The sequence below is a fragment of the Hylobates moloch genome, unplaced genomic scaffold, assembly GCF_009828535.3.
Source record: "Hylobates moloch isolate HMO894 unplaced genomic scaffold, HMol_V3 SCAFFOLD_1, whole genome shotgun sequence".
In the NCBI taxonomy this organism is placed as follows: domain Eukaryota; kingdom Metazoa; phylum Chordata; class Mammalia; order Primates; family Hylobatidae; genus Hylobates; species Hylobates moloch.
The window spans coordinates 63,716,405-63,728,298 of NW_026652276.1; the positions used below are offsets into that span (position 1 = coordinate 63,716,405).

At 34.8% G+C, this 11,894-nt stretch overlaps 1 protein-coding gene across 1 annotated transcript in view; it reads left to right on the forward strand.

Moving 5' to 3' along the window:
* The window catches only part of TTN (titin), a 288,926-nt gene that overhangs the window by 150,448 nt on the left and 126,584 nt on the right, over positions 1-11,894 (forward strand). Inside the window, exons 148-169 of the mRNA XM_058440679.1 lie at positions 17-112; positions 710-787; positions 1,721-1,789; positions 1,939-2,013; positions 2,155-2,451; positions 3,247-3,327; positions 4,123-4,200; positions 4,737-4,820; positions 6,972-7,055; positions 7,168-7,251; positions 7,374-7,457; positions 7,792-7,869; positions 9,219-9,302; positions 9,752-9,826; positions 9,941-10,024; positions 10,141-10,218; positions 10,579-10,662; positions 10,775-10,858; positions 10,967-11,050; positions 11,161-11,244; positions 11,328-11,411; positions 11,622-11,711. Coding sequence (XP_058296662.1) covers positions 17-112; positions 710-787; positions 1,721-1,789; positions 1,939-2,013; positions 2,155-2,451; positions 3,247-3,327; positions 4,123-4,200; positions 4,737-4,820; positions 6,972-7,055; positions 7,168-7,251; positions 7,374-7,457; positions 7,792-7,869; positions 9,219-9,302; positions 9,752-9,826; positions 9,941-10,024; positions 10,141-10,218; positions 10,579-10,662; positions 10,775-10,858; positions 10,967-11,050; positions 11,161-11,244; positions 11,328-11,411; positions 11,622-11,711 — 2,019 coding nt within the window. The remainder of the gene's footprint in view (positions 1-16; positions 113-709; positions 788-1,720; positions 1,790-1,938; positions 2,014-2,154; positions 2,452-3,246; positions 3,328-4,122; positions 4,201-4,736; positions 4,821-6,971; positions 7,056-7,167; positions 7,252-7,373; positions 7,458-7,791; positions 7,870-9,218; positions 9,303-9,751; positions 9,827-9,940; positions 10,025-10,140; positions 10,219-10,578; positions 10,663-10,774; positions 10,859-10,966; positions 11,051-11,160; positions 11,245-11,327; positions 11,412-11,621; positions 11,712-11,894) is intronic.

Genomic DNA, 11,894 nt, shown 5'->3' on the forward strand with positions numbered 1-11,894 from the left:
AATAATCCTTTTAAAGTGACTGAGGAGCCTGAAGAAGAGCCTATTCCGGAAGAAGAAATCCCAGAAGAACCACCTAGCATAGAGGAAGTTGAAGAGGTGGCACCACCTAGAGGTATAACCGCTTTTAAGGATGAATATTTAAAATTCTTGGTGTTCCAAATCTTTCTCAGAAGTTATCTAAATCTAATATTCACCAGTATGCTTTTCTTATATCGTATCCATGATAAAGTGAAGATTAATTATTCCTAGCACCTGAATCTATGTGTCCTTTTTTTACCCTAAATTTTTCTACATCTGCAATACAATTAAGAATGAGAGATTATTATTTTGTTATTGGCGATTGAATTTTTTCTGACCAGGCCCTACTATAATAGTTTCTCCTAGATTTCAATCTTTAATTTTGTTTCTAATATTAATATGGGGGGAATCTATTTCTCTGGTGAAAGTGTTCATTTTTTAGAAAAATCTTTTACTATTCCTGAAGAGTGTGATAATCTTTTGCATAATTGGTATTATATTTGGTTATAGGATTTCTAAGTAATATCCTTTACACCTCTAGGGTTCCTACTGCGCATTTATTATTACCATTTAGGTTGCTAATATCTTTTAAAAATAAGTCAATGTTTTGTGATATTTATTTATTTGTATATGGGTGGTGTTCTGCTCATCACATGCCACTTTTCAAAATGTTCATAAAATTTCTTTTAAGTGCCTGAAGTGATTAAGAAGGCAGTACCTGAAGCACCTACTCCTGTTCCTAAAAAAGTGGAGGCACCACCAGCTAAAGGTATATCAAATCCTCATTATTAATATCTTTAAACTCCCATTAATTTTCTTTCTAAAAAGCAACATTGTCTTTTTTGACTGCTTTCTTATAATCATTTAGATAGTGAACTGATTAAGGACCCGTAAAAATATAACTCATTCCGTTTCTTTAATGTTTTCTAGGATGTTAATGAATAATTGTGTGCATGTGGTTATGTATGAATTATTCTAGAAGCTTCTTAACTAGCTGAGAATTTTAATATATTATTATGTCTCTATATACTTATACACATAGCAATGGATCCCTCTTCCCCACATTCTAGATTTTATTCCATAAGTGAAGTGGAGTTTTCTTCGGTGTTATAATAATTATTTTACTATATTTATTATTTTATGGAACAAATCTAATGCTTGGATAATAACTATTTTAAAGAGCCTCACATCCTTTTTGTAATGTTTAGCCCAAACATTCAAGGTTATCACAAAATGTCTACTTTTCCCTGCTTCCTAGTTCACTTAATGCTTCAGATAGTGCTCTTAAGCAGTTAGATTATGCTGTCCCTGTCATAGTAGACTCCTCAGCTAATATAAGAGTGCACAGCAGAAAGTGAGGCCAGTGTCCGGGCTTAAATACTCTACAATGGTAATCACTTCAAAAAAAGTCTTCATCAAGTTAAAAATAGTAAAAGTGGGTCCATATTGGTAATCCCTGTTATTAAAAGAAAAAAAAAGAATGGCACATGTACTTTGTGGACATTTCTTCTTCTATAGGAATGTTAGGACAAATGAGTGATTTGAGAAAGTATCTTTATTGCCTCTAAAATTGATGTCCCACAGTACAGAGTGGCTTCTGAAAAACTTTAATTATTGTAATGTTGGCGTTGTCTCTGGTGTTTTTATTTCATGTGTGTTATTGAGCATTCTCAGCTAACTAAAACACCTAATATCTTTAAAGTGCCAAAGAAAATTCCTGAGGAAAAAGTACCTGTTCCTGTTCAGAAAAAAGAGGCACCCCCAGCCAAAGGTACATCTTCTCTTTTAAACCTGACTTCCTCTTCTTTTTTCGTTAAGACTTTTATGTTTCATGTCTCTGTGTCTTGATTGTTTTTGATGACTTTTGTCTAAGAAAGCTTGCTCTCAACAGTCCTAAATATTAAAACTGTATCTTTAAAGTGCCTGAAGTACCAAAGAAAGTCCCAGAAAAGAAAGTCCTTGTGCCTAAAAAAGAAGTTGTTCCCCCAGCTAAAGGTATTTTTGGAAAGATCTTGGATTTTTGTGTATTGTTGCATGCAAGCCTTTATTCAGTTTTAAAAATATATATTTTGAATGTACATCTTTGTTTCTTCAGTGTTTAAAAAAATAAGTCTTTTAAAATAGATGCTCTTTCAGGGAGAACTGTCCTTGAAGAAAAAGTATCAGTTGCCTTCCACCAAGAAGAAGTAGTAAAAGAAAGACTAGAATTAGAAGTAGTAGAAGCAGAAGTGGAAGAAATTCCAGAAGAAGAAGAGTTCCATGAAGTTGAAGAATATTTTGAAGAAGACGAGTTTCATGAAGTAGAAGAATTCGTCAAATTAGAAGAACATAGAGTTGAAGAACAACACAGAGTTGAAAAAGTTCATAGGGTAATAGAAGTTTTTGAGGCTGAAGAAGTGGAAGTATTTGAAAAACCAAAAGCTCCACCTAAAGGTATAGGGAATTCTTCAAATACTATAAATCCTTATATCTTGCTCTAACTTTCCTTTGAGAGTAAATTTTGTGTTCAGTTTGGAAGATTAGAAACCTCACGAAATACTTTAAACATGAGTTTAAACTAGTTGACACAAAGATTAATATCTCTTAACCACATGGAGTATAATTTTAGTGGATGATAGTAATATTTGATATCTACTTATCTAAGGAGGTCACTGTATGAATTTGGGGATTATTTTTTAAATCTGACTAAGAATGTTACACAATTGTTACAGGTACCAAAATAACTGACCAGTGTCATTAGTTAAGTGAAAAAGAAACTCCTCAGTTCACTGAGGAATTTACATGTTCAGGCAAAATAATCACTGCTTTAACATTTCAGTCAACTGTTCACAAACTGAGAAATACTTACCAAAAGCTTTTGCCAGTTTATGATACTTTCATTAGAGAAACAACATTAAGGAAGTAAAGTATTGTTAATGGCACCTGTATTCTAGCATACTGTGAAGACAAGCCATAGTACAAATAAGTTATCTGCAATACCCTCTAGATCTTGCACAAATTAATAATATATGTGTAATATGAAGGAATGTGTGTGTGTTTAGCATATATATAGCAAATTACAATATAGATGATATTTATCAAATCAAAGCTCTTTTGGAAATAAGCGTGTTATAAATTGAAAAAATATAGATAAAGAATTTTGTGACCCCTCATTGTACTAACGTTAGTAGTAGTGCTCCAAAATACTTCAAGAGTTCATTCTAAACCAAAATACTAATATCTTTGAAGGGCCTGAGATATCTGAGAAAATCATCCCTCCAAAAAAACCGCCCGCTAAAGTTGTTCCTCAAAAAGAGCCACCAGCTAAAGGTATCTTCTTGGTGAAAAATTACTACTTAACTTTACATACAATAGCACCTTGGTTGCTTTATAAGCACAAGTTTGCATTCCACTTGATGTCTTTCTTCTGTATTTCTTGTTTCTGACATGTCTAAAACAAACTAATATCTTTAAAGCAGCTGAGGGTCCAAGGGAAGTTCTACCAAAAAAAGACAGTCACTGTTGTTATACCTAAAACAACCAAAGCAAATATCTCTAGTAACCAAATAGTGAGCCCAAATTTCCTCCTTTGGTGCTGTTTGATTATATATTCACTAACATGCTTACTGATAAACACATGTTTTTCTATTTATTATTAATTATATTAACCTGGCAAATATAAATACATAGTGAATATGTGTTTAATGTTCTTGCTTTGTTCATTTTTGTAGATCTCTTAAATTTCACAATAGAAATAAAAAACTATCTAATAAATAATATAAACTTATTTCTTTAAAGTCTCTGAAGCATGTGAGAAAGTTATCACTGAAGAGAAAGTAGCAACTCTTCCACAAAAACAAACAGTAATAGCACCAGCTGAAGGTGTACTGTTAATTTTTCTTCTCAAGTTCTTACCATTCTAACATGGGAAATTCCCCTGGATTTTTGTTATTATATATTTTTTAAATTCAATGCATTTGAAATACTGTAATGTATTTGATAAAGTGATGTCTGTATTTTATATTGTTGCTGTGTTCTGTTCTGTGTTTATATCTCTCTTATGCTCTGCTTGTTAAAAAAGTGTATATTTAAAAATAAAAGAAATTATTACTATTATCTTTAAAGTACCGGAGGTGCCTAAGAAAATTGTGGTAGAAGAAAAAGTACGTGTTCCTGAAGAGCCCAGAGTTCCACCAACTAAAGGTGACTGCCTTTTCTCATTCATCATTAATATAAAATCCTTTTTTATTCACTTACTATGTAAGAAAGACCATTATCCTCTCAACGCCACAAGATGGCTGTGAATGACATAAACTTCAATTTATGTTCTATAACATAATCCTGCCTTTTGAGGCAATGTTTTAGGCATAAAGACATAAGCCCAAAGTTATTATTTGTATTGATCCTCTTATTTAATAACTAAATAATATTGATCCCTCAACTTCTCTTTCAAAAATAATTCATTTTGGAAGCTCTTCTGAAGTAGCTCTGGAAAAAAAAAGTGTGCTCTAAATGACAATAGAAAATGATACTATCTCCAAAGAGCAAAGTGTTTCTGATATAATGAATCAAGAACTCATCGACAAGGCAATTCAGAGAAATGCAATGACTACATTTGACTTATAGTTGACTTATAATTGAGGGGTTTTTCGCATTCATCTTGTTAGATGCCCCTTCTAGGCTTGCTATGTTTACACCCAACTATAATGTTCTGAAAAAATAAATAAATATCTTTAAAGCACCCAAAGTACCCAAGAAAATTGTCCCAGAAGAAAAAGTTCATGAAGCTGTTCAGAAAAAGCCTGAAGTTCCACCAGCTAAAGGTATACAGTGATGCTAATCACAACATGAAGTAACTCTTGGTTTAGTTTTTCATGGTTTAAAGTGAATGTGTGTGACATTAAATCCTTGTATTTTGTATCTTATATTTGCTATCTGTAACAATTAATATACTAATATCTTTAAAGTTCCTGGGATGCCTAAGAAAAGTGTTCAAGAAGAAAAATCACCTATTGTTATTTCTGAAGACACAGAGATGTACAGTGAGTGTAGAAAAATTAGTGGTTCTTTTTGGTTTCATTTGTGTCCTTAAATTCACTGTTTGTCTTTATAGCTTTGAAAAGTAAATATACTAAACTCTTGTAAAAGCCTAACATGCCAAAAATATATGACTCAAATAATCTTAGTGGCTGTTATCCTCAGACAAGCTATATTTCCTCACCAATTTAAAAAAGAAATACTCTACTTATCAGAGTGTGTGATTTTAGAAAAGTCAGTTGTCTTGTTAAATTTTCTAACCTATTCTGTATACAAGTGTCTTTTGCTTTGAAGCAATTTATTTTCTCAGATCATGAAGTAACTTAACTCCATAATAATATTTTAATTGGATTTTATAAAATCAAAATGTTTCACCATTATTATTTTTTTATTCTTTTTTTTTTTTTTTTTGAGACGGAGTCTCGCTCTGTCGCCCAGGCTGGAGTGCAGGGGCGCGATCTCAGCTCACTGCAAGCTCCGCCTCCCGGGTTCACGCCATTCTCTTGCCTCAGCCTCTCCGAGTAGCTGGGACTACAGGCGCCCGCCACCACGCCCGGCTAATTTTTTTGTATTTTTAGTAGAGACGGGGTTTCACTGTGGTCTCGATCTCCTGACCTCGTGATCCGCCCGCCTCGGCCTCCCAAAGTGCTGGGATTACAAGCGTGAGCCACCGCGCCCGGCCTTTTTTCACTCTTGACAACCGTAATTGGAAACATTTTGGCAAAACTGCTCAAAGGACCCTAGGTTTACAAGGTCACTCGAACCTCAAAAGAATTCTCAAGACTTATTTTTTTTGCTTTCATACAAAATTATGTTTAAATAATTTGAATTATGAAATAATCAAAATAGTAAAATATTGTCAATAGAATACTGTTCAACAACCTGAATAGTAAAAATGACAGTAGTCAAAATATTCTTCCTTTTTTTTTTGAGATGGAATCTCACTCTGCCATGCCCAGGCTGCAGTGCAGTGGCACGATCTTGGCTCACTGCAACCTCTGACTCCTGGGTTCAAGCTATTCTCCTGCCTCAGCCTCCCGAGTGGCTGGGATTACAGGCGCCTACCACCAGGCCCAGCTAATTTTGTGTATTTTTAGTAGAGATGGGGTTTTACCATGTTGGTCAGGCTGGTCTCAAACTCCAGACCTCAGGTGACCCGCCTGCCTCAGCCTCCCAAACTGCTGGGATTACAGGCATGAGCCACTACAGCCAGACCTCTTCCATTTCTTTTTAATCTAAAAAATTTCCTGTTGAAACTCAACTTTTTTGTTGTTCATCCTGTTATACTAAGTTGAGATAAAAGAATATAATCACTTCCTCCTTTGAATATCCTTTCTATTCTTGACTTTAGTTATTGTTTTCAGACAGTTTTTCTTTCTAAAAGCTGGAGAAATTTTTGTTGTCTTTATTTGCCTTATTTCCTAAGTATTTAATTTTTTTAATTTTCTGCCTCCAAACCCTAAATGGCTTTTACATTCATATTAAACTGTAAAACCGTATATTAGATGTGATTTGAAAATACAGATAATGAGGCTTCTAGAAAGGGAAAAGACTTACATGAATTTCTAGTAGGTCAAATATAGGAGAATTCTCAATGTGCAATTCAGCATCTTCCCTGTTCTTTATAGACAAATCCATTAAAAATAAGACCAATAGGACAATTTTACCAACAACTTTCTTAAGGCAAAATGACGAATTATATGGTCCTTGCCTGAACAATTCCTCCATTTTATTATCATGATCATAGAGAAATGCTTAGAGTCTTATATCATGAAACTGGGAATGAGGCTACCCCCAGCCAATGCATTCTAGCCACTAATTTGCCTCTATGTGCTACTATTAATTTTGGTGATGAATGTGGTAGTATATATTATATTTTTCTTAATACAATTCCTTATCCACCTTGAAACATCCTAATTATTTAAATATCTTTAAAGTTTATGAAGCATCTGAAGAAGCAGTCCTAGAAGAAAAAGTACTTGTGACTCAACCTCAAAAGACAACACCCAAACTAGTAAAAGGTATATAACACCAATGATCCAGTCTGAAGAAAGACTATTTTTTGGCTGCTTTTAAAAAGCTCAATATTTTTCTTCACCATTTATAAATATAACTATACTCATATCTTTTAAGTGCCTGAGCCACCCAAGAAAGTTGTTCCAGAAGACAAAATATATGTGACTATTCCTAAAAAGAGAGAAACACCAGCAACTAAAGGTATATTTCAAATACATCAAACCCAGATTAATATCTTTGGCTTTATGACTCAGACATTGCATGCTTTGTGTAATTCACTGTTTTTACAACTTTTAAATGTAAACCTACTAATATCTTTAAAGAACCTGATACAACCAGAGGCGTTTTTCCAGAGGTAGAGGTACCTGAGGCTATTCCTGAAATTCCAGAACATCCTCGAACTGAAGGTATAATTCTCTAGTTAGGAAAATCTAAAGAAGAAAATATACTGTCTTCAGTCTACAAAATGTTTAATGTTTAATATACATTCTCACAACCTCTAATGTTAAAATACTGTCTTTAAAGGATCTGATATACCCACAACAAAGAATGACCTATGACTTGCCCCCAAGAAAGTCAAGTCCCACATATATAATATACAAAGATAAAATATTAGAACAAAAATAACATTTCTAACATAAAGATCTCTGAAATGATATTAACATATATAACTTTCTTAGTATGTCATGTCTTTACGCCTTTGCCTTTTCTCAATTAAAAAAAATACTAATATCTTTAAAGAGTTTGAAGTCTTCAAGGAAGTCATTCCAGAGGGAGAAACTCCTATTGTTAAAAGAAGAAAAACACCATCACCAACAGGTACAAGTTGGAAGAAAGTCAGCTTTTTAATCTCATGTTTGCAGTTGTACTTAACACATGTAAAAATACTAATATCTTTTAAGCCACAGTGGCTACAATGGAAATCATTTCAGAGATGGATCCCCCAAGTAGAAGCTCAACCAAATGTATTCATGTACCAGTGAGTCACTCAAGAGACAATAGAGGGAAAAAATACCTTTAACTTACACACATGAAAGATAGTTGAGTCAGTGTATTTTTATGAGGACTCCAGAGAAAATATATATACACATATTATGATCAAAACATGTCTTAAAGAAAAGAAAATATTAATTCAGTGTGAATTAGAACACCTGAGAACCTCCCAGAATATCCTCCAACCTAGGGAAAAATAATTCCAGTTAAAGCTGGAAATCTCCCCTCCATGTTCATTTGCTCCTCTCATAGCCTATCTTTTATTTTTCAAGCATCATACATTTTTTTTTCATTTTGAATATCTTTAGATAAGTCAAAACATGAAAAAGCTTTAAAACCTCCAGAACAATAATTTCATCATAATACCCACGGTATTCTGTAATTTAAAGAATATCTGAATATTTTGATATTTTTTCTCAGTCTGGAATCTTTTGGTTGTTCTCTTCTCTCCTAAACTTGAAAAACACTCACCCTTCTAAGGTGCCTAAGGTGTGAATGCAAAAAAAAGCCAACCTAGATTTTTCGAAGTGGCTGTAATTCGTTTTTCTCAACATAATAGCTAGAGGTATAGCATTAATTATAATCAATGTTTCCACTTTCCATGATCTAATTTTCTATGCATCTACCATTCTAATAAATAAAATTACTAATGTTGATAGTGCCTGAGGTGACCAAGAAAACAGCCACTTATAACCCAATACTCACACTGCTACAAAAGAATCCGATTCTGGGGGCGGGGAGTGGGAGAACGTTCCCATCTGGAATGTTCTGTATGTGCAGTTATGATGGGAACTCTTTACTGCTCTTCATAACTCCAAAGTACAATGCATTCATATCTTTGAAGTGCCTGAATCACCTCGAGAAATTGTCCCTGTAAAGGAAACACCCATGGCTGCTCCCCTTGAAATTGAAATACCTCCCACTAAAGGTATCGTTCATCCTGTCATTCCTTCCTTCATTTATTAGAGTGCTTAGCATGTACAGGGTGCTAGGGAACTGGAGAATAATAAACAAAGACAATTAATATTTTGTTTCTCTCCTCAAGATTTTATGCCTCCTCAGATTCTTTAAAGGAATCATCTTTTTAGCCATAAAAATCACTTTGGTTCAGCTCATTTAATTAATGTCTCCACTGATCCTTTTAACCTCTAACCATAATACTAATATCTTCAAAGCACCAGAAGCTATGAAAGAAGTTGTTCCTGAAATGAAAATATTTGAGGATGTACCTGAAGAGCCAGAAACTCCACGTATGAAAAGTACGTTACCTCTGAACAAATGTGGAAGAAGAAATTATCTGTCGTCTGCTCTTAAAACTATGTTTTTTTAATACTCTTCATAAATTCTAAATATAAACATGCTAATATCTTTTAAGTGTCTGAGGTTCCACAAGAAGTTTCCTCTAAAAAGAAATTATTTGTGGCTGTTTCTGCCAAAACGGAAAACCCTCCTGCTGAAAGTATTTATTCAACAAAAAATCCTTCATAATGAGAGTGTAGAGTGTCGTGAGAGCTCTGTGAGGTTCTGGAGGAGGGGGGAGCACCTCTTCTCAAGGATCCACTAACCCCTTAAAAGACAGTCTATTGATGGAACAAAGGGAGGATGGAGGGAAGAGAAGAAAATGTGGTTATATTTCCTAACTTATTATGGTTACTGTTTTCCATTAATCATTTTAACTCTTAAATGTGAATTACTAATATTTTTCAAGTGCCCGAAGCTCCTCAAGAAATTATTCCTGCCAAGATAGTTCCTTCCAAAAAAAGAGAACCCCCATCAGTTAAAGGTACCAGTCACCATGCTCTCAGGGTCAAGAACTAGCTCTTGTAGTTTTGAGAATATTTTTGCTATTCCTAGTGATCTGCATAACACTAAACATAAAACTACTAATTTCTTAAAGTGCCTGAAGCTCTCCAAGAAATTGTCCCTGAAAAGAAAACGCTTGTGGTTCCTCTCAGAAAGCCTGAAGTCCTTCCTGATGAAGGTATATCTTGCTGGAAGCTTAGAGGGGTGGGAACATGTCTTTTCTTATATAAATGTGTTTCCCGATTGTGTTGATTCTTGTAACTTCTAAATGTAAAATTATTAATATCTTCAAAGTGCCGGAGGCTCTCAAAGAAGTTGTCCCGGAAAAGAGAGTGCATCCTCCCCAAAGGGCTGAAGTTGTACCTGTCAAAGGTACATTCTTAACTGTCTTTTTATGGTGGGATAGTGGGTGGGGCGATAGAAAGGACCACCTTTCCAGTCTTGAAAATTATTTTGATGTGTACATGTGAATCATGTCTGTGTTGACTCTTGTGACTCAAGTGTAAATGTATTAATATCTTCAAACTGCCTGAAGCTCCCAAAGAAATGGCTACCAAAAAGAGTACCAGAAGTTCCTCCTCTAAAACCTGAAACACCACCTATTATGGGAACTTGTTACCACTGATCTCAGGCTCAGGGGAAAAAAATAGCTCTTTTGTTCTTGAAAATGTCTGTGTATCTATCTAGTCGTCTCTGTATTTTCTGAGTGTAAAAATACTAATATCTTTCAAGTGCACGAAGCTCCCAAAGAGATTATCCCTGAAAAGAAAGTGTCGGTGGTGCCTCCTAAAAAGCCTGAAGTCCCACCTGTTAAAGGTATTTGTCACTGACTTTAGGCCTCAGAAGACCTAATTCTTCTGCTCTTGAAAATATTTTGTTCTAGTGGTCTTCATAACACCTAAATGTAATTTCACTAATATCTTTTAAGTGCCAGAAGCTTCCAAAGAGGTTATCCCTGAAGAAAAAGTGCCCTTGGCTCCTCCTAAAGAGCCTGAAGTCCCACCTGTTAAAGGTAGTTGCCACTGACCTTAGGCTTCAGATCTCATTCTTTTGCTCTTGAAGATATTTTTTCTAGTGGTCTTTGTAACTTCTGAATGTAATTTTGCTAATATCTTTTAAGTACCAGAGCCTCCCAAAGAGGTAGTTTCTGAAAAGAAAGTGCCAGTGGCTCCTCCTAAAAAGCCTGAAGTCCCACCTGTTAAAGGTATTTGTCACTGATTTTAGGCTTCAAATGATGTATCTCTTCTGCTCTGGAAAATATTTTTCTAGTGGTCTTCATAATGCCTAAATGTAATTTCACTAATATCTTTCAAGTGCCTGAGGCTCCCAAAGAAGTTGTTCCTGAAAAGAAAGTGCCAGTGGCTCCTCCTAAAAAGCCTGAAGTGCCACCCACAAAAGGTAGACACCTTCATGTTGCTGTGTTTGATATTGTGTGTTTGTCTTTACTTTGTCTAATAATGAAAATACTAATATCTTTAAAGTCCCAGAGGTGCCAAAGGCAGCTGTCCCAGAAAAGAGGGTGCCTGAAGCTATTCCTCCCAAACCGGAAAGTCCTCCCCCTGAAGGTAATGCCAAAGCTATACAAACTACAGGAGAAAAATAACTGTTATTTTAACTAGGAAATTATATGTTAAAAATCCTACTACATAAAGTTGATATAATTCTAAAGAAAACAAATGTCAATCACTATCCAAAATATCTTGGTGTGTGCTTATATGCAAAAGGCGTCCATCATTTTCACCTTTTCTAAACACAAATTACAAATATCTTTGAAGTGCCTGAAGTGCTGCCACCGAAGGAAGTGGTCCCAGAAAAGAAAGTACCAGTGCCTCCTCCCAAAAAGCCAGAAGCTCCACCTCCTAAAGGTAGGTATCACTACACATTGTCAGTCAGGGGGGCCTGGGGAAAGAGTGTATAGAAGTGTCCGCCGATCTCACAAGTTGTATTTGCTTGGGTAAATGTGGAGTCGATATTCCCCCTTTATAGCTTCTAACTAAAAGATACTAATATCTCCAAAGTTCCTGAAGCTCCTAAAGAAGTTTTACTTG